This window comes from Gadus chalcogrammus, chromosome 10 (assembly GCF_026213295.1).
Source record: "Gadus chalcogrammus isolate NIFS_2021 chromosome 10, NIFS_Gcha_1.0, whole genome shotgun sequence".
Taxonomy (NCBI): domain Eukaryota; kingdom Metazoa; phylum Chordata; class Actinopteri; order Gadiformes; family Gadidae; genus Gadus; species Gadus chalcogrammus.
In genome coordinates, this window is record NC_079421.1 from 894386 (window position 1) to 917761 (window position 23376).

At 47.3% G+C, this 23376-nt stretch overlaps 1 protein-coding gene across 1 annotated transcript; it reads left to right on the forward strand.

Annotated features, from left to right (window-relative positions):
- Window positions 1-70: 70 nt before the first annotated feature.
- Window positions 71-23274, forward strand: nfkb1 (nuclear factor of kappa light polypeptide gene enhancer in B-cells 1). Its single transcript, XM_056601118.1, has 23 exons — window positions 71-382; window positions 1102-1171; window positions 1333-1408; window positions 4246-4286; window positions 4701-4799; window positions 8672-8823; window positions 9064-9227; window positions 9852-10010; window positions 10374-10478; window positions 12936-13027; window positions 14387-14525; window positions 15044-15122; window positions 16128-16444; window positions 17164-17338; window positions 18601-18715; window positions 19423-19624; window positions 19790-19959; window positions 20090-20192; window positions 20321-20457; window positions 21316-21385; window positions 21603-21781; window positions 22084-22210; window positions 22381-23274. The coding sequence occupies exons 2-23, from the start codon at window positions 1133-1135 to the stop codon at window positions 22473-22475; spliced, it is 2835 nt and encodes a 944-aa protein (XP_056457093.1). The 5' UTR covers window positions 71-382; window positions 1102-1132; the 3' UTR covers window positions 22476-23274.
- The last annotated feature ends 102 nt before the right edge of the window (window positions 23275-23376 follow it).

Genomic DNA, 23376 nt, shown 5'->3' on the forward strand with positions numbered 1-23376 from the left:
GCCGGCAGGGGGAAGAGGTGAACGGGTCACAAAGTTACCCTTCAGTCGGTACGTCACTGGGAATTTCCAGTGGGGAAGTCAATTTCACGCACAACCGTCCCGGGTTGCTGTCACCTGTTGTTCTTTGTTTCTCGTATCCAGAAAATCACTTAAGTTATCAGTCCAGGAAAATGGTGTACAAAGTGTAATTGAGACGGCCCCCTAGCGCCATGTCGTGCTTTTGGGATTTAATCGTCTGTTGATCGACTTCGCTTTAATCGATCCGTTACGAGCATGGCCACGGCGCAATGATGTGACCCGAGTGAACCACTGAAGCGGACTTGCGTTGCCGATTCATTCTGAACCGAGAGGTTCAGCCACTGCCTGCAGCCAGTTGAAAAAGGTAACGTTGTAAATGTATTATGTCTCGTCAGAAATGCAGAATAATACGCATAACAACTTGGCTCATAATGTGTTCCTCAACACTTCCTTATTAGCTGGCCCGTTAGCAGTGGTCGCTATTCAGCGACATTCGGGGACAACAGTCGCCTAGTTGAAAAACAATTATATCTATGAATGATCATCCGAGATATATCTCACGATCCTGGGTCGGTAGCGGTTGTGGCCGTCCGTCGCGCACACCCGGGAAGTGGAGCTACTTTATTGCCGGGGACGGTGCTAAACAATGCCATGTTTAGGGTCCGTCTACAAATATATTGCTGCGCCGTCACTTTTTTGTGTTGCCTAGTACTGTAATACAATATTAAAACTGATCTTGATGACCTCTCATAACTAATTATGTTATATTCTATAATGTGACGCTCATGTTGCACAGCCTTAGAAAAATGTTTGAAAGTGTGTAAAAACGAATTAGAATGCATTGTATCTACTAGGTTATAAATACTAACTATACCCTTACTCAAAGTCTTACTTGTACTACATTAATAGGTTATAATATATTATATATGACTTTGCTTTTCAGGTTAGATTATTAGAAGACTAGTTGCTATGTTAGGCCTATACTATTACTGTACACTAGGTTATAGCTAATACCATTGCTTATCATTCGGTTAAAGTATTGACTATTACTCTGTAACATACTAATAACTAATACTATCGCAGAAGGGCCTATCCCCGTGCTGTCCCTGACACCATGGCGGGAGACGACCTCTACCTGAACAACCACCATCAGGTAAAACCTCCTCAACCAAGCTTGGTTAGAAATATTTGAATGATGGCTGATGGAGCCAATCAGAAAGCTGATGGCTCTGTAGTGGGCTCCTTCAGTAGCTGTGCATAGGCAACTCAAAAGCTGTGTTTATAACAGTTTTTATGTGTGTGTTTGTTTTGCAGCTTTTCGACATGCCTGAAGCCATGTGGGAGCTTTCTAACTACAACAACTTGCCTCCAAGCAATACGTTGCGGACGGGTGAGAGTTTATCCACACTTTTTTTTGTGAATTTTGTTCAGTTATATATACGTTTCCTGCTCTGCAATGTAAAATGCCTTTGTGCATCGTGATTTCAGACAAGTTCTCCCGGAGTGTGGTGATGAAATTCGAGGGAAAAGGGGTTTCTTGATGTTGCTATTTTAGAAAACAGAGTAAGACTCATGTGGCCGTCATAGCTTTCCTTTACTCTCACTTCCCCGTTGGATGCCCAACGGCCTGCTGGGTAAGAAAATAAAGGTTCCAATTAGTTTCACATCAGACTGATTGATTGGGATATGATCTCAGATTTCTGTGGTTTTTCTTGAACTTGAATTTGTTTGCTTATCTCTATTTTTACAACTCTCTTTCGGATCTGGCTCTTCTTCCACTCTTACTTTAAAGTATTTGGTGGTTTTGTAAAGGCCCCAGATTAATTGTGGACAATGTCTGTCAAGATATCAATGATCAATGATTATTGTTGAACTCACCCCCTCTTGATGCATTCCAAAATTGTGCAGTTGGTGATCAATTGACATCCATTTATTAGAAGCGAGGTGGCTAGGTAGTATTCTAGTAGTATTCTCTACCATTCTTTCAAACCGAACGGAGCTCTGAGCACCAACCGTAACCCATTTTGAGTCAGAAGGGAATTCTTAGGCTGCGTTCCTGTTGCAGCCATTATCACACCCGCCTATACTTACCCTCACCACTTATTGAAATGTTGCTCGGCACTAAAAAATTCAGAATTATGCCACCGCCTATTACGCAGTCACTATCTTCACGCATATTTCTAACTCAATGCCTCAGTCTCTAAGTCCGTTAGCATGCGCAATGGCGTGTGAACAAAGAATCAAAACTTTTAGATATCTTAGATCGTGGGCACAATTGTTGAGAACGACCTAGCCAGGGCATTTATAATGCTCTTAATTGTGTTGGACAAATCAAGATGAAGCTATTGGAGCTGATCTAATAGAGGCTGTCAAGTGCTAGCTATAGTATCAGCAAGAGCATTTCCATGGGGAATCAAACATTATGTATGGCAGAGCATGCCATTACACGCTGCATTACACTGCTACGGGTTAGGGATTCAGCTGCTCGGGGATCAGAGCCAATGGCATGTATTCATTTCTCATAGGACCTGTTTTTTTTAATTAATGAATTACAAAGCTTTTGTACCGTCTTCAGTACTTTCGGTTGTCGGTATTTTGTTCTTGTCTCTATATTTGTCTCCTTTTCCTTTGGGGAGTGCAGAGCTTCGTCACCAGTGTTGAAAAAGGTCAGCCCTAGTCTGCTAGAGTTCGGCTGGTAGAGGGAACTAAGATGTTCTTTGTAGTTGTGTGACAGCGACATCTCTTCTTCTAGCAGGAAAGTGGTTACATTTGATGTCGACCGCACCCTGCCTTGCGCCCTACACTCAGAGATGATTCTCTTTATTTTTCTGCTATTTAACAGTTATGTAGTCAATGTCATATTTTGACAGTGCATTTGGTGACAGTTGGTTAACAGAAGCTCATGAACTGAAGGACGAAAGATGGAGAGCATAGATGTTTATTTATTACTCCCAGCTGGTCTGACTGTCAATAAATAAATGTTTAACCAGAAGCCGAAGCATCTGGTTAGGTTTGATTTGTGATTCTGATGAAGGGAAGGTGAGTGAAGTGGGAGCAGGGAAGAAGGACCTTAGGAGGGAATCTTCTTATGATAGTGGTTTCTTTGTACAGTGACTCAATATCTTTAACGTTGAAAATGCATGTTTGTTGTTGTTCTTTTCCACAATAGAGAAGCTTGGAACTGTAAACATGCAATGCATTTCGTGTTTGCAAAAAGTATACATTTTGATTTTTGACGAGTGTAGCTTGGGAAAACCTTGTTGGACCGATCTCAATCAATTCACTTTGTCATCCTCATCATGGTGGAGGTACTTCATATTTGCAATTCTAAACACATAGTCCTCTCATTGCATAGATACATCCATATGCATGTTATTATTGCTCAATTGGATTCTTTACTGATAGAAAAACACTAAATCTTATGGCTGCTAATATATTAATAATATTAACAATATTACAATAGGAGAGGGACCAGGGTCATGCTAAAAAAATAAAGATGACGCAGTAGACGATATATCAATAGAGAAACAGGTTATATCTTGTCTTTCTAATGGATTAAACCATACATCTAGTTTGTGAACAGCCGAATAGTGCGCTACTTCATTATATCCTTTCCTTATATAAAGGATGGTCCAGTTTGCACATTCCTAAGAGATAAGAAAGGCATTCCTTTGTCATAGGGGGTGTGGCTATCAAAAAGGGGCGGGACCTACTGGTCAAGCTAATTAATGGAACCCGAACCTTGACTCAGGAGCAGAAAGGGCCAGTGAGTTTGAAAGGATAATATATCCAAGACATTCAAATCATCTTCATTGATTGTACTTTAAATGTTTTTAAATTGTGATTAATGCCTGTATAAACTGGGATTGGCTTTTGTATTTAAAGGGTGCTATAAAAATAAATCTTCAGAGCAGTGCAGCTCATTTCGATATCTCTGTATAACAATTCTGATTTTCTAGCCTATTTGACCGTTTTCTCGTTTATGTTCAAGTTTTATCTCCTACTAATGTTTTTAACATATTTGATCTCACGTATTAGGTTATTATACAAAGAAACCCGATTTGATCACAGAATGTTCATGTTTATGTTGAATATGTCAATAGCGTCAATATTTTTTCTCTACCAACAAACAAACAAAGTAAATTAATTAAAAAAGTAGGGTGTTGGTGTTGCCTTAGTCCCCCAGCTGTGGGCCCTGTCCTTACTGAGATGCTTTTCGTTCTGCAGCAGATGGCCCCTTCCTCCAGATCATGGAACAGCCCAAGCAGGTAAAACCCAACTCAACTACTCCTAGAGCTCTCTTATTGGTCATTGGTGTTAGAAGGAGGGCAGGAACTTCAGGTTTATACCATAAAAGTACCACATGGTACCCTCTGTGAACCAGAAATTAAGAAATGATTAATCAATCAACACATCACAACCACGTATTACTTATACCTACCACAATACTTCCTAAAACGCACCTGGTGCCTACCTCCCCAATGGACAGCATTGCCTCTAGTAAGCCTACACATCGTCTACACACAGTACATGTTTGCATTAATAAATAATGCATCAAATCCCTTTACCTGACTATTATGGAGATCGTGAACAGACCTATGGTGAGCACGGGGCCGTGGTTATGTTGTTATATCTATATGTATATATCTACACAATGTTTGGTTGTGTTTCCCTCTGTGTAGCGGGGGTTCAGGTTCCGCTACGGGTGTGAGGGGCCCTCACATGGAGGGCTGCCAGGGGCCACCAGTGAGAAGAACAGGAAGTCCTTCCCCGCCGTCAAGGTAATACTTCCTGCCAAAGCTGGCTCCCCGATCTTGTGTCGGTTTATTGTCATGCTTTCTTTTGGGTGTGGGTGGGGGCTATTGGGAGGTGGAACAGATGGCTAGATGAAATGGTTCACTTATTTCGTGGGGGCAGTTATGTGAGAAGTTATTATTGTCTGTCTGCTTTCTGTTCATATCTGTGTGTGTGTGGTTTTGTCTGTGTGTGTGTGTGTGTGTGTGTGTGTGTGTGTGTGTGTGTGTGTGTGTGTGTGTGTGTGTGTGTGTGTGTGTGTGTGTGTGTGTGTGTGTGTGTGTGTGTGTGTGTGTGTGTGTGTGTGTGTGCGTGCGTGCGTGCGTGCGTGTGTCAGGATGTCAGGATGTTTATATCTGTTAGCTCTGTTATTTATGTCGTATATGATGGTCAGCATTTTAATCTATGCCAGTTACAGAAATGAGACCTCAATTTTGAAAAAATCCTTTGTTTATTCAAAGGATAGTCTGCGTCCGAGTGAGGGTTGAACTTCCATGGCTCTACGGTGTGCGGGGCTTTTCATATACAACACCGCTCGTTAGAGCACCCGACCACAACGACAGTACAAATAAAGTATCAAAGTTGGCTAGGGTCACAACCATGGGCACAGCACACCTCCCTCGTCCCTAATTCCTCGCTCTCTTCTTTAGTTAATCTCCTATTCAAATCAAAAACCAACGGCTCCACTGGGCTCACGGGCCCTTTGGGTTGGCTGGGGACAGGCAGGCCTGTGAGTTGCTGCATTAGATGATCTGGGGCCAGGAAGACATTCACGGTGTGCTGCTGGTTCTTGGCCTGGCTGCCCAAAGGCCCCGCATGTTCGAACATGGCCCGCGGAGGCGGGAATTCCCCTAGATTCCAGGGAAGTTCGTCCTAGTCAGCCCATTTAGTCGGTGCTCGTGTGCTACAGAGCAACGCCGCTGGTTGGAGTTTGCAAAAAGGAAGTAACTTAATTTGGCTTTGTATGCAAATGATGACATGATGACTAGAACAGGAACTATTTTTGTCTCTGTCTTTCTCTGTCTGTGTCTCTGTCTCTCTCTCTCTCTCTCACCCTTGGTTCGAGAGGACTAGCTTTTGTCCAAAATATCCCCCCTCTCTCTCTATTTATTATTTTCGGATAACACTCTTTTTACTCTCTTTCTCTCTGTTGTTCTGTTTCTCCTGCTCCCAATCTCTCTTTGTCTCTCCTTAAATAATGCTGTATGTAAGGGGGATGTTTGTTATCCTGGAAAAGCCTCTGCCCCCATCATTGATCAACACATTGTCACATAACAAAGTCTGTAAATCCCTGTTCCAATTAAACTGATTAAAATAACCAGAGCCCTACCCCAAATTTGCCCTCAGACCCCAAAAAATGTGGACGCAAAAAACGAGAAAAATTAAAATGTTAGATAACCCAAGGATTATGTTATTCCTGAAGACAAACGTGTACAGTAAGGTGGACATGACACAATCAACGGTTGACACATACTGAGACCTCACAGAACAAAGACCTCTTTATAGCGCGTGCACAGACAGGCGTGCACACTCTATTTAATTCCCCCACCCCAGCACTCATGGCTACGTAGGGGAATTTCCGTCCACCCACATGTAATAACAAGCGAGCCAAGTCATGACATCAACAGGTAAGATGCTCCGATATGAGATGGACTGAATACAGAGCCCGTCCTGGGGGCGGAGGGGGGGCCAGGGTGCTCTAGTGCAGGGCTGCACCACTTGTGTTAGCACCACTGAAGAAGAAGGACCCTGGGAGCTGCCCAGTATAGCTCTAGCTTCCGTTGGGGGGGGGGGGGGGGGGGGGGGGGCATTCATTCTTTCATTCTTTGCTTCTTTTGCTCTTTCTTTCCATTTGTCTTTTGTTTTCTTACTCTCGCTATCTTTCGTTCTTTCTTCTTTCGCTCTTTCCCTTTGATCTTTCATTCTTATGATCTGTCTTTTGGTCTTTCTTGCTTTCTTTGTCCCTTCTTTCAATCTTACTTTCATTCTTTATTTTTTTGCTATTTTTCTTTCTTTCTTTATTTGCTCTTTCATTTAGACTTTATTTCGCTCTCTTTTTTGCTCCTTCTTTCCTTAGCTCTTTCGCTCCACCTTTCTTTGCCTTTATTTTCTATTATAAAGGCACTAAAATGCCTTTTTAACTTTCTATTTCTTGCATGTGTTTTTCTTTTACCTACCTATTATTTAATTTAATTGTATGACACTGTTTATATGTGAAGCACTTTGAGTCTGCCTTGTGTATGAAAAGTGCTATATAAATAAAGTTGCCTTGCCTTGCCTTGCCTTTCTTTAGCTCCTTCTGTAGCTCTTTCACTCATTCTTTCTTTAGCGCTTTCGCTCCTTCTTTCTTTGAGTTATCAGATGTTTTACATGATTTGCTTTATCTGACCCAGCTAACAGAAACCCACACATGCCAGTTTCCAAGAATAGGATTGGTGGGTGGCCCAGTTTAGGTAGAACTGACCTGGAACAGGAAATGTTTCTACCGCTCGATTCGCAGTATCCATTGTTTGGTTCGTTTTTGGTGAAATCTCCACCAGACATAACGGAACTCGAGCCGGAAACCAGAAACTGAAAGGGCGGAGTAAAGCCCTGTTTCCTGTTGCGGTATGGAGATTCATAATGAAGAGAAGATCACTCCGTAGCGGAGGATGTTGTTGGAAGGGGATTGTCAGTGAATAACTGTAGTCATGCAGTGGCTAGTCCACCCGTGGTGATTTTAAGATTTTTACTACTACTTTTGGCCAAAAAAAGTAGTAGTCCTTCCTCGAGCCACATGATTGTTCGAAACAAAGAGAGTTAAACGCCCCAGTTGTCCAGAGTTAAGCCTGTCTGCCATCAGACTTTAGCTAATTAATAAAAAACATAATTTGTGAAATTAGTAACAATGTTACCATGTCAAAGACAGATGTGTATGACAGACCCTAAAATTACTGTTTTGTAAAGTGGAGTTATCTGACTATGTATCATGGATGAAGATGGATAAACAAATCAGTACAACATGTTTGATTCCTTTCTTTGGAATCTTGGCAAACTTGAATATCAAGATAGACAAAGCACATTCAACTGTAAAACATCCAATGCTGAAAACACTTCCTTCTACTATAAGAAGTATAGTCCTAGACTACTGGATGGTGAGTTGTCAACTCTCTCCAGAAACCCTGCCATTTCTATTACGGAACTCTATTTGTGTTTCTAGCAAGCTGAACTGCAGTCTGTAAGATGCCTGCTACTTTGAACACAAAGTGTTGCATCAGTGTGTGTGTGTGACTGTGTCCTTGTGTGTGCTTCCGTGTGCGTGCACGTGTTCGAGTGCCGACAGGCCATATTGCTTGTGACATGTGGTGTGACATTGTGAGTCATCTCAGGTGAGAGAAAGTGTTTTGTGAACCCACAGAACTGAGAACACTTACATCTAACTTTAATTCTGTTAAATTTCTATTGCCTAGCCTGCAGAATAAGAAACCATTGTTTTGCCTATATTTTCATTATAACCAAAAGGCTTACATTAATACAGAAATAATGCTTTCTTGACGAACATTTGTTTGTGAATTAGCTCTCAACTGTCACACTACAACTGCCCTCGATGGTTGAGTAACTAATTATCTTCCTCCTTAAAGTACCAGCAAACAAATAACAAGTGTCAGACCTGTTTCGTTAAATTCCACTTGAGTACTGGGAATAAGAGTTCCTTTTTGGTTACTGGTTGAAATAGAGTCACCACCAACCTGTTCTGATAGCTTGGAATGTTGTTCCCAACGACAAAATTAGATTCTCCAGGTTAGTGTGTGTGTGTGTGTGCGTGTGCGTGTGTGTGTGTGTGTAATAATGATCAACTATGAAAACGTGTGTGTTCTAGGTGTGTAACTACCAAGGCCCCGCCCGCATCGTGGTACAACTGGTGACGGCCAACCCCAGCCCTGCCCACCTGCACGCCCACAGCCTGGTGGGCAAACAGTGTGACAAGGGCATCTGTATAGCAGACCTCCCCCCCAAAGACTCTACCATCAAGTACGCACACACACACACACACACACACACACACACACACACACACACACACACACACACACACACACACACACACACACACACACACACACACACACACACACACACACACACACACACACACTCATCCTCATAACACTCTGCTATTACAACGCAATGCCCATACAAAGACTCACTCCATTACTAAATGTATCTCCTTGTGTGTGTGTGCGTGTGCGTGTGCGTGTGCGTGTGTGTTAGCTTCCCCAACCTGGGCATCCTCCATGTGACCAAGAAGAATGTGCACAAGACTCTTGAGGAGCGGATGACGGAGGCCCTGAGGATGGGCTACAACAACGGCGTGTCCATCCACCCCGAGATCGACATCATGCTGGGGGAGGTGCGCTCCCCCCGGGAGCTAACGGGTACGTCTGACCGCTGGCCCATCCGTCTGTCTGCCCGTCTGAACGCCCGCCTGTCTGTCAGCCTGTTTGAATGTAGGCAGGGCCTGTCTAACCCTACTCACCTGATAAGCCACTCTCACTCACTCTCTCCCTCTCTGACTCTGACTCACTCTCTGACTCACTCACGCTCTCTCTCACTCCCTCACTCTCTGACTCGCTCACGCTCTCTCACTCTCTCACTCTGACTCACTCTCTCACTCTCTCCCTCTCTGACTCTGACTCACTCACGCTCATCACTCCAGTCTCTCTCACTCCCTCACTCACTCACTCTCTCACTCTGACTCACTCTCTCACTCTCTCCCTCTCTGACTCTGACTCACTCACGCTCTCTCTCACTCCCTCACTCACTCACTCTCTCACTCTGACTCACTCTCTCACTCTCTGACTCTGACTCACTCACGCTCTCTCTCACTCCCTCACTCACTCACTCTCTCACTCTGACTCACTCTCTCACTCTCTGACTCTGACTCACTCTCTCACTCTCTCGCGCTCTCTCTCACTCCCTCACCATCCACATGTCAGTGTTGCCCCAGGAGGATAGACCCGGCCCCTGCTGACGCTGTCCCCCCCCTGTTCCCTCCCCAGAGCACCAGCGCAGTCTGATCAGCAGCGCTGCGTCCCACCAGTCGAAGGACATGGACCTCAGCGTGGTGCGCCTCATGTTCACCGCCTTCCTCCCCAACAGTGACGGGGGGTTCTCCCGCCGGCTGGACCCCGTGGTCTCGGACCCCATCTACGACAGTAGTCAGTAACGCCGCCTCACTCCCACACTCGCCAATCACTTTGTTATTTTTTTTAAGCTTTGTTTGAGGAAAAATGTGTATGTTGTGTGTTTGTTGTCGGAATTACCTTCAGACCAACCGTTCAGGGACCCAACTGTTTGGGGCAGCCCAGTTAGAATCCAACCAATCACAGCATCGGTATGCGCAGCTGCTCAAACTGTTTGCCAGGCGTACCTGCGTTATAATGTAGAGATAGAAGAGTATAAACGAGTGAAGGAATCAACGAATCAATGAGAAATGCTCCCTCGCTGTCTGGCCCCACCCGCACACCGCACCTCTCCTCGTGGTGATTGGTTACATCGTGTGTTTCCCCCTGTCCAATCAGAGGCCCCGAATGCGTCCAACCTGAAGATCGTGCGGATGGACCGGACGGCTGGCTGCGTGAGCGGCGGGGAGGAGGTGTACCTGCTCTGTGACAAGGTCCAGAAAGGTGTGCTCCGCTTCGGCCACCCCTCTACCTGCTCTCACCTCCATTCTGCTTCCTGTTGTTTCCAATGTTAATATTGACATGAGAAAATGGATACCTAATGCTTATACGACCACAGCAACAGTTATTAGGATTTAACAGGTAACCCTTGAGTATGATAGGTAAGTAGCGTCATTATGCTAATAAGCCGGTTGTCACAGCCAACGTACTCTTAACTGCCATGGACCTCAAGCAGATCTGTGATCTAACGGACATGAAACTACCCTTCCCATGAGGCTTTGCCTCTCGTCACAGAGATGTATTGAGGCTCTGCTGGCAGTCAGATATGAAACTACCCTTCCCACGAGCCTTTGCCTCGTCACAGAGATGTATTGAGGCTCTCTGCTGGCAGTCAGACATGAAACTACCCTTCCCATGAGCCTTTGCCTCTCGTCACAGAGATGTACTGAGGCTCTCTGCTGGCAGTCAGATATGAAACTACCTTTCCCACGAGCCTTTGCCTCTCGTCACAGAGATGTATTGAGGCTCTCTGCTGGCAGTCAGATATGAAACTACCCTTCCCATGAGGCTTTGCCTCTCGTCACAGAGATGTATTGAGGCTCTCTGCTGGCAGTCAGATATGAAACTACCCTTCCCATGAGGCTTTGCCTCTCGTCACAGAGATGTACTGAGGCTCTCTGCTGGCAGTCAGATATGAAACTACCCTTCCCATGAGCCTTTGCCTCTCGTCACAGAGATGTATTGAGGCTCTCTGCTGGCAGTCAGATATGAAACTACCCTTCCCATGAGGCTTTGCCTCTCGTCACAGAGATGTATTGAGGCTCTCTGCTGGCGGTCAGATATGAAACTACCTTTCCCACGAGCCTTTGCCTCTCGTCACAGAGATGTATTGAGGCTCTCTGCTGGCAGTCAGATATGAAACTACCCTTCCCATGAGCCTTTGCCTCTCGTCACAGAGATGTATTGAGGCTCTCTGCTGGCAGTCAGATATGAAACTACCCTTCCCATGAGGCTTTGCCTCTCGTCACAGAGATGTATTGAGGCTCTCTGCTGGCGGTCAGATATGAAACTACCTTTCCCACGAGCCTTTGCCTCTCGTCACAGAGATGTATTGAGGCTCTCTGCTGGCAGTCAGATATGAAACTACCCTTCCCACGAGGCTTTGCCTCTCGTCACAGAGATGTACTGAGGCTCTCTGCTGGCAGTCAGATATGAAACTACCCTTCCCATGAGCCTTTGCCTCTCGTCACAGAGATGTATTGAGGCTCTCTGCTGGCGGTCAGATATGAAACTACCTTTCCCACGAGCCTTTGCCTCTCGTCACAGAGATGTATTGAGGCTCTCTGCTGGCAGTCAGATATGAAACTACCCTTCCCACGAGGCTTTGCCTCTCGTCACAGAGATGTATTGAGGCTCTCTGCTGGCAGTCAGATATGAAACTACCCTTCCCATGAGCCTTTGCCTCTCGTCACAGAGATGTACTGAGGCTCTCTGCTGGCAGTCAGATATGAAACTACCCTTCCCATGAGCCTTTGCCTCTCGTCACAGAGATGTATTGAGGCTCTCTGCTGGCGGTCAGATATGAAACTACCTTTCCCACGAGCCTTTGCCTCTCGTCACAGAGATGTACTGAGGCTCTCTGCTGGCAGTCAGATATGAAACTACCCTTCCCATGAGCCTTTGCCTCTCGTCACAGAGATGTATTGAGGCTCTCTGCTGGCAGTCAGATATGAAACTACCTTTCCCACGAGGCTTTGCCTCTCGTCACAGAGATGTATTGAGGCTCTCTGCTGGCGGTTGTAGCGAATAGGGAAGTGAGAGAGGGTGTGGAAACAGGGGGTTTACTAAAATGTGTCATATTTAGCAAGAACTAATGGTAATATTTTGGAGGTAAAAGTTGTATATTGTTATCTCTTTGGTAGTAGAGATAACATCTAGCTATTTGCTCTTCCAATAGTGGACATTAGGGTGAGAGGCTTATTGTGTGCTGAAAGAAATACTCAATACACTCTGATGGGATTCATTATACACTGCACAATGTGTCTCTGGATCCAAATAATGACGCACCGCAACAGAAAATGAAGAGACAGAGTTTTCTGCCCTTTACTCATTAGCTCATGTGTCTGACGCAGTAGCATGTGTCTGCTGCCAGGGCAGCTCAGAGGGACGTCAGCCTTCCTCGTCATAAAGGAGGTCCTTCCTTTCCTCTCATCTCTCAGGGAAATCCCTGCTCTTTGTCATCTTCTGCATTACCATGTTGGATTCCCCTATTGACTCCCCTATTGTACGATAAAGTGTATGTACCTATTTATATATAACATCCTCAAGCAAGATGCCTTTAGCTGCCCATTAATAACATGTATCTGAAGGAAGTTCTCCAAAGTCACTTAGGAACAAACTGTCTACGCGATGACTTAATGACTGTTTGTGTGTGCGTGAATTGTGTGTCTGTTTGTGCAGATGACATCCTGGTCCGGTTCTACGAAGAGGATGAGACCGGGATGACCTGGGAGGCCATGGGAGATTTTTCCCCGACGGATGTTCACAGACAGGTAGCACACACACACCAACACACACACACACACACACACACACACACACACACACACACACACACACACACACACACACACACACACACACACACACACACACACACACACACACACACACACACAAAAACACACAGCAACCCTCACGCACAAGCAAAAACATGCACCAATACACACAATGTACACACAATGTATGTGTATGTGCGATTGTGCGTACGTACGTAAATACATGCATACATTCACAGACGCACGCACACACTACCCCAAACACACAACAAAACACACACCAATGCACTCACACACCTGCAAAAGCAAATAAACACATACACACACACACACACACACACACACACACACACACACACACACACACACACACACACACACACACACACACACATACACACACACACACACACACACACACACACACACACACACACACACACACACACACAGAATCTCAAACGCAAACACACTGCCCTATACTCATCACTAGTACTTCTGCAGTGGTGATAAGTAGTATTGTGTATGGTAATCTGAGAATCTTATCATATCATTTTTTTGTGGTCCTAGAGGTTAGTGATGGATTCAATGATTACTTTCCTTGATTCAGTTCGCGTCGGTCAGTTCACCAAGAAGAATCGTTCAGAATCGTTTGTTTGTTTGTTTGTTCAGTCGAGTTTACGGTATCGGTAAATCGAACCATGGGATGCACGGCTCTCCGCTGAGTCAGTCAGACTCACCTCCTCCCTCGTTCTCGTTCTCAAACGATCTTGGAAGTCGGTCATCAATCAACACAACATTACAACTTTAACCAAACCCAGCGGGATGGGGGGGGGTGTAGTTGATTATTGGATGTTTAACATATCAGCAAGATAATAGACTTGATTTAGTAATGATGGTGGGGGTCCCGGGGGAGAACAAACCACGAAAGAACGAGACAGATTGACGAGACATTCAAATATTTGATGCCACAGAAAATACAAAGGCAGCGTGCATTTACCATTTCACTGATATTGAATCGTATTATCGTATGCTCGCTCACTAAGCCTCTTCACCACTCACAGTCAGAGAGTCAGCGACTCAGCGGGTCAGCGACTAGTGGGTCTGGGAGGAGTCGAGGCTGAGAACGAACGAGACGAACGAGAGAGAAGAATCAGTTCGGTTCGTTCTCGTTAAAGATTAGTTTATTCGAACTATAACGACCCATCACTAATTGAGGTAGTATTCATCCGCATCTCAGACCCTATTGGAATTACACAATATACCAACGATAAGGTATTAGAGTTGACAATCGCTGATATAGACCTGTAGAGACCACACTCTCACTCCAGACTTGCCTCCTTCGTCCATCAGTTTGCTATCGTGTTCAAAACGCCGAAGTACAGAGACCTGAATCTCCAGAAGTCAACCTCCGTCTTCGTCCAGCTCAAGAGGAAGTCGGACAACGAGACCAGTGATCCCAAACCCTTCACATACTACCCTCTGATCACAGGTAAACACACCACACCTGGTCTCCGTCACACCTGGAGCCACGCCCCTGATCGCATCGGTTATATCACCTGATCGCAGGTCAAGTTGTCACATAAGTTAGGCGTGTGCAAACATTTTGAAAGTTTCTGTTTTTGTGTTGACATCCTGTGTGAGATGTTTCTTCACACCTTTGCTTTCTTTTTTCTTCGATAAATACATCGTGTTCAGAGTAATCTAGAACTAACTCAGGGATAAAGTAGTCCAACATTACCCCCTGTAGGGTATATGAAGTACTACAACAACACTGGCAATAATGCTGTCTTACATGTAATGGCTTCCTTCCTGTAAAGTGTCTTACAGGCAGTGCTATGAACAATGATGCCACTAAACAGCCTCAGAACTGGCCAGCATCTTGAGTGCTCCATGAATGTATTTCCTCCCCATGTTGGATCTTATTTTGTATGATGGCACATTCCATTTGATTGTGTGTGCGTGTGTGTGTGTGCGTGTCTGTGTCTGCGCGTGTCTGCGTGTGTGCAGACAAGGAAGAGGTGCAGAGGAAGAGACAGAAGACGTTGCCCAACTTCGGGGACTTCAATGGAGCAGGAGGAGGAGGGGGGCTGGGGGGGGGAGGGGGAGGGGGCGGCCATTACCGGGGAGTGGGCGGGCCTTCTGGAGGAGGAGGAGGTATATCTCACTGGTTATTTTCATTCTTCTATTTAATATATTGCATATTTATTTTTACTATAACGATTAACGACACTACCAGTATACACTTGATAGAATATCTATAGATTAGTTACGACAAATACAGACCTTTTATTTTACAAGCCATCATCATGCCAGTTAACGTGTCAGGTGTTCTGACTGGCTGTTTAAGCTGCCAGTTATTGTGTCAGGTGTTCTGATTGGCTCTGCGTGCTGCAGGTTATAATGTCAGGTGTTCTGATTGGCTGTCTGTGCTGCAGGTTATTGTGTCCGGTGTTCTGATTGGCTGTCTGTGCTGCAGGTTACTACCAGGGCTTCTCCTCCTACGACCACGGAGGAGGAGGAGGAGGTGGAGGAGGTGGAGGAGGTGGAGGAGGTGGAGGTTACAGCAGCGGTTACTCTGCTGCCCTGGGCTCAGTGCCCGTGAAGCAAGGTGAGGCAGCGCCGGTGTGAGGGGGTCGCAGGGGTCGCGGGGGTCGCAGGGGTCGACAGGGTTTGATGTCACCACCGCTGAGCCGGTCAAACAGCGTGTCGCTCAGCTGGCGTTTAAACTGTGGGAATCAATCTCTGTTGAGTCCTTCCTCAGCTTCAGGGTGTTAGCATCTGACTCCTGGAGTAGCTTGTGGCTCAACCCGCTGGTGGGCTCACATGAGGGCAATACTGTGTTGTTGACCGCAGGTTTGATTCCCACCCGTGGACCCATGTGACACGTCATTCCGTCTCTCCTTCCACCCCCTGTACGCTTCACAAAGGCCCTACCCATATATAAATACAATTTGCATCTGAAAAAGCATCATATAATACATTTACTGGGTTTATTGCACATTTATGAGAGTGAAGACAGACGGGAAAACGGCAGGAATACAACCACAGAATCTGTGGTTCCAGGGGGGGTTTAGGATCAGTGATGTGATCAACACGGTGTGTGGTTGATAGTCGTCGTGGTTAAATCACCAACCCTGGATCGCTACACGGTATGTTGTCTTGAGCCCCCCCTACCTGAGCATCGTGGTTCTGCGTTGTTCGTCCCAGAAGCGTCCCAGGAGGCAGCGGCGGAGGACTGTAGCGGCAGTGACGGCGAATCGGAACACCAGACGGGGGGGGACCCAGGCTCCGGGGCCGCGGCGGGCCCCCCAGCCCAGCAGAGGGGCCCTCGGGTCGGGGAGACGGAGGACTTGTGTCGGCCGCCCCCTGGATCGCACGCCGCAGACAGGATGGAGGAAGCATCCCTAGGTACCACGAGTTGTGTTACTGCGCTGGTTATAGGCACTGTGAACGACCGCCATGTGACTCTGTAGTGCAGGGGTTAGGGTGTTTGGCTTATAGCAGGAAGGGTCTGCACCTCTGTGGTTTAATGATGTTTAGGCCCAATCCCATTTCTACCCCTTACCCCTTCCCCTTACCCTTTCAAAAAAAAAGGGGGAGGGATAAGGGGTAGAAATGGGATTGGGCCTTAATGTTTGACCTATTTAACCAATGTTGAATGAGGAATATTCTAACATATCCCACATCCAAAGTCGCTTGTTTTAATTTGAATGTTGTTTGCTGCCATCTAGTGGATTAGGAATGAAGAACCTCATAAAACGTGTACAGCTTTTCTAGATTCAATTACATTTGTACTATCTGGTCTTATTATGATACTAAATACTGTGCTTTTGTGTGCCGTGTGTTTCCATCTGTGTGTTCCGTGTGTATGTCCTGTATGTCTTGTTTAATGTGAATGTGTTCTTGTATATATGTGTGTATGGATACATGTCTGGGTGTGCATGTGTGTGCTTCTGTGTGGATACTGTGTGTGTGTGTGTGTGAGTGGATACGTGTGTTTGTGTTTTTGTGTGGAATCCTGTGTGTGTGTGTGTGTGCTTCTGCGTGGATTTTTTTGTTCTGTGGATACTGTGTGCTTGTGTGTGGATACGTGTGTGTGTGTCTGTGTGTGTGCTTGTGCGTGGAAGCGTGTGTGTGTCTGTGTGTGTGCGCTCCATCAGTGTGTGAGGTGGATGTGTCTCTATTGGCCTCAGCGAGCCGTCAGGTGCAGGCTCTGTACCAGTACGCTCTAACTGGGGACCCGGCATACCTGTTGGCCCCTCAAAGACCTCTACTGACCACCCAGGACCAGGATGGAGACACGTCAGTACACACACACACACACACACACACACACACACACACACACACACACACACACACACACACACACACACACACACACACACACACACACACACACACACACACACACACACACACACACACACACAACGAATAGCAGATGCAAACCAAGGGAATAACTTGTCAGCAGTAAATTACTCAGCACAAAATGTTGCACACAAACCAGCACTCTTACATCAGCGCAGATTGCAGCATGTCCTCCATATCGGGTGACTGCCAACGACGGCCAATATCGAGAAGTATTTTGCAACCTGCTCGGCCTTCTTCTTTGACATACCCGTCGTCTGGAGGCCTCTCACCGACAGCCTATGAACAGCAGAAATACAAATCGGTAGCTTGCCCCTTTAGCCTGGGTCTGTTATGCCGTGGACTAGGTGTTCATAGTTCACAGCTATAATCAAAGGTACAGCCTTCCTCTGAAGCAGAGTCCTCTGGGGGGTCCTTATCAACCCTGATCACGTCCGGGAAGTTGGCAGCAATGTCAGAGCACACATCCCTTTCCATATCACAGAGGTTGAAGCACAGTTTGGCACACAAATGATTTTACATTGTATAAAAGGCTGAGCAATGGCTTTCGTGTCCTTGGTTATTATGGCTGCTATTCTGTAATGCCGGGTGATGTAGAGGCCTTTATAAACCTCAGTTGTTGTAGTTGACACACACACAAAGACGCACACAGACAGACTAACACTCTAGAACCAGACAATATATACATAAAAATAATTATCCACGCATAATGATGAGCCGTAAAATGGCAGAGGCACAGCGAGGCACAGCGAGGCACAGCGAGACACAGCGAGGCACAGCGAGGCACAGCGAGACACAGCGAGGCACAGCGAGGCACAGCGAGGCATGCTGACTCACCTAAAGCATGGTGCAACTACCTGTCCATGTTGTGAATACAGTTAAAGGGGGGGGGGGGGGGGGCTGGTAGTTCAGGGGGTTCTGAGTCCTACAGCTGTCCCCCCCCCCAGTCGGTAGGCGGGAGACTTTCAGAAACGAACCGACTCCATCATCTGTGCAGCGGTGTGAGCGAGTGGTTCTGGGAGCGTCCACGGGGAGATTCCTGTTAGCAAAGAGAGAGGTGTCTAGTTTACATAAAGTCGACCCACTTTAAAGACATGCATCAAAGTTCACTGTCAATTACCTTGGATGAAAGCATCTGCTGAAGTGAGTACGTGGTAATTAGGATGTCGTTGTGTGGCTGTTGTGACGTCCAGGGGTCTTCACCTGGGGGTGATCCACAGCCAGGGGGAGGTGGTGAGAAGTCTGGCCCAGGTTCTGTCCTCCCTGCCTGGGGAGGACATCCTCAACAAGAGGAACCACCTTTACCAGGTAACTGACCTTCTACTGGGAGACGACCCTCCCTCCCTCGACTCACTGAAGTACATGTAGTGTACCTGTACGATACAACACCTGTACGATACCACACCTGTACGATACCACACCTGCACGATACGACACCTGTACGATACCACACCTGCACGATACCACACCTGTACGATACCACACCTGTACGATACCACACCTGTACGATACCACACCTGTACGATACCACACCTGTACGATACCACACCTGTACGATACCACACCTGTACGATACCACACCTGTACGATACCACACCTGCACGATACCACACCTGTACGATACCACACCTGTACGATACCACACCTGTACGATACCACACCTGTACGATACGACACTGTACGATACGACACCTGCACGATACCACACCTGTACGATACCACACCTGCACGATACGACACCTGTACTATACCACACCTGTACGATACCACACCTGTACGATACCACACCTGTACGATACCACACCTGTACGATACGACACCTGTACGATACCACACCTGCACGATACCACACATGTACGATACGACACCTGTACGATACCACACCTGTACGATACCACACCTGTACGATACCACACCTGTACGATACCACACCTGTACGATACCACACCTGTACGATACGACACACATTTGACTATTCTTCTTCTCTTGCCCCTCCCCACCCTCATGTACCCCAGACTCCTCTGCACCTGGCCGTCATCACCCAGCAGAAGGAGGCCATCGAGGCCCTGCTGTTGGCCGGCGCCGACGCCACTCTGACGGATCGCCACGGCAACACGCCCCTGCACCTGGCGTCGCAGCAAGGGGGCGGGGCCATGGTGGCCACTCTGCTCAGACACACCGAGGTGGCCGAGCTGGTGGACCTGTCCAACCTGGCAGGTAGGGGCACACGCACACACACACACACACACACACACACACACACACACGCATGCACACGCACACAAAACCCAAAGCGGTCACAGAGCTAGATCATCAAGTGTGGACTTCTCCGTTGCCCCAACCCGATGTGTGCGCGTGTGTGTGTGCTCCCATCGCCATCAGGCCTGTGCGCCCTCCACCTGGCGGTGTTGGGCAACAGCCTATCAGCGGTCAGGGATCTGCTGGGGGGCGGGGCCAGCGTGGAGACGGCCGAGAGGAGCTCCGGGAGGACTGCCCTCCACCTTGCCACCGAGCTGGACAACGTGTCCCTGGCCGGCTGCCTGCTGCTGGAGGTAAACCACTGCCACTAACCAGTACCACCAGTACCGCCGCCCAGTACAGGCCCAGGACCAGGACCGGTCCCCCTGGTCCCACACCGGCCACCGCGCCCCACCGCACCTAACGGTCGCCTTCTCCCCTCAGGGCAACGCAGACGTCAACGCCTGCACCTACAACGGCTCCACCCCCCTGCACGTAGCGGTGGGGCGCACCTCCGTCAAACTGACCGCCCTCCTTATGGCCGCAGGTAGAGCCCGCCCCCTCTCCTCCAGACGCCACACCTGATTGGCTGCCACAAACAGGGGATTCTTATGTGTGTGTGTGTGCGTGTGCGTGTGCGTGTGCGTGTGCGTGTGCGTGTGTGTGTGTGCGCAGGTGCGGACCCTCACAAGGAGAACTTTGAGCCTCTGTACTACCGGGACGAAGACTGCTGTGAGGGTGAGGAAGAGGAGGAGGAGGACGAAGGCTACATCCCAGGGACCACCCCGCTCAGCATGGCCGCCGCGCCGCAGGTAAGAGTTGGGGGTCTCGACCACAGCACACACACACACACACACACACACACACACACACACACACACACAGGTTCCATGTAGTTCAGTGTAGTCCATTGTAGCCTAAGGAGAGAGTGTTTGTGTGTGGGGGGTATGACCTCAGCCTCTACCGGTGTGTAGCGCCCACATGGGTGCGGCACGGTGACTCGTAGCGCCCCCCTGAACCGGCTGTCCCAGTAGAGAGGTGGAGAATGAACCCCCTGGACCCTAGCTTCAATAAGAGACCAGGGGGTAATTAGGGGTTCATGTTGGAACCAAAGATAGTTTGGGAATCGGCAGCAGGGTTAGCAGCCCGGCTCTAAAGGTCCTTTAACATCGGACGCAGAGTGAATAAACAATGCTCAAAGGCTCTATTGTCAGGTCAACATCAGCAGCGTTGTGAACATGCAGCATTTTCCAATGATAATCTGATTAAATGTTCAACCTGAAGAGCTTAGTGAAGACGAGCTTATGCCCTATCCTTCCACCCAAAGTATCACTTTATAATCCAAACGTAACATATTGCAGCACATGGCTTTTCCAAATGACGGGGATTAGAATAAGTTGCTGGGTATTCTTCTACATACATCCATGTTTCAGAGACATCCTTTCTTAGGTTGTGTCCCTGTTCAATAACAATACAATAGGTTATCCCTCTTTTGTAGATACAAATATACTCCTATAAAGTCTCATCCTACCGACGGGGGGACGGGGGGACGGGGGTTGAGAATGAGCTTGGAAAATGTTGAGACATAGTTGACACACTGGTTCTGTTTGTATGAACATGCATTGAGTGTACCGGTGTGTGTGTGTGCGTGTGCGTGTGTGTCTGTACAGGTACTAGAGCTGCTGAATGGTAAGGAGTACCGGCCGGAACCAGTCAGCCGGACCCCTCTGACCCCACAAGGTTGGTCCAGTGTGCTGACGGCTGTCTGGGTAGCTACTGCCAGATCTGTGTGTTTGTTGTTAATGTGTGTGTGTGTGTGTGTGTGTGTGTGTGTGTGTGTGTGTGTGTGTGTGTGTGTGTGTGTGTGTGTGGTGTGTGTGTGTGTGTGTGTGTGTGTGTGTGTGTGTGTGTGTGTGTGTGTGTGTGTGTGTGTGTGTGTGTGTGTGTGTGTGTGCAGGGGACCTGTCTACCCTGGCCGTGGACACTAAGCGCGCGCTGTGCGCTGCACTGGAGGGGGGGGCTCCCGGGGGGGCCGGCGGCTGGGAGAGGCTGGCTCACACCCTGGGACTGGGCCTGCTGGTCAACGCCTTCAGGCTCAGCCCCCGTCCCGCACGCACCCTGCTGGACAGCTACGAGGTGCGCACACACACACGCACACCAAGGCGTACACACACACACACACACACACCAAGGCGTACACACACACACACACACACACACACACACACACACACAAAGCAATACGCACATATTAGGTTGCACATAGACAGAGAGAGACACATAAACACACACACACACACCTGCTCACTGATATACACAGAACCTGACTGACTACAGCTTCTACTCTGAGGTTTAAACTCTCAGTATTTATGAATGAAGAGCAATCCCCTCTGTTTAATGACCCCCACCCCCCCGTGTTCCTGTGTGCTTGCTGTTAGGTCTCGGGTGGGACGATCAAGGACCTGGCGGCAGCGCTGCAATTGGTTGAAAACCGCGTTGTGCTGGGCCTCCTGCAGGGGGCGCTGTTGGAGCTGGAGGCTTCCGGAGAGGCTGCCGAAGAGCCAGGTGAGGACGCGCGGCCGTCACGGGGTTATGAGACTCTTACCGCTCGTCGCTATGCTAGCATTGTTCCAACCTCTGCGTAACAATTTCCTCTGTGAAAGACACAGTCATCAGAAAATGTCTCAAAGAATCAACAACCTTTTTCCTTCTTCCCTTTTCTCGCCCCTCTGCAGCCGAAGACGCCCAGGCCCCCCTCGCCGATCTCAAGCTAGAAACTCAGAACGACAGCGGGGTGTGCGACAGTGGGGTCGAGCTCTCCACGCTCTGACTCCCTGATTGGCTGGTCTCCCTTCCCCCCACCAATCAATCCACTGACTGTCGTCATTTTTTTATATTTTTGACATACAGCCTTTCGTTGGTGGAAAGCATGGACAACCTGCCTACTTGCCTGTCTGTTTTCTGGACTCATTGGAGGAGGTGGTAGAGTGTGTGAAAATGAAAATGCAAACCTTTTGTATGAACATTTCATAAAGTCAAAGCACATTGTGTGCTTTAAAGTCAAAGCACAAAAAAACGATTGTGAACTGGATGCATTTACATGTATAACAAAACAGACTTTTGTAAGGATACATATGAAATATTTTGTATTTTTAAGGTTTTAAACCTCAATGAGACATCATTGACAATGAATTGAAGCCAACAAACTATCAATATCGGCTGCATTTGAATCCAACGCTGCATTTAAGTTTTGATTATAATCCAAATCCCCTCATGAAATGGAGAAAGATAGTTTTACTGGCGAGCATGTTTCCTTGGGGTCGTATGGAATACATTTTCCACTCCACGGATGAACAGGGAACATGGCCGAACATGGAACAATCACCAACTCTTTCAACACCTTCAACCTCTTGGAACAGTGAGACGATTTGAATTAACTCAACTTTAATTGCCTTTCGGTGTGGAGAATGCAGTCGCCGTGGTAACCTGTTTTCTTCCTTTTTGATATGATTTTGTGTGGAGCTGTCCTGGAATACTATCATTGTAAAACCTTTTGTCATTTATTTCGCAAATTAAAAATAACCAATGTAATTTTTAATTTGATTGTTCTTGTTGCCATGTTTTATTGATTTGATTCATATCGATTCCCATAAGTTTGAAATGCATGAGTCATCTCAGCTAAACATCTCCCAACACATTACCATTTATATTCTGTAGTAGTAGAACTAAAA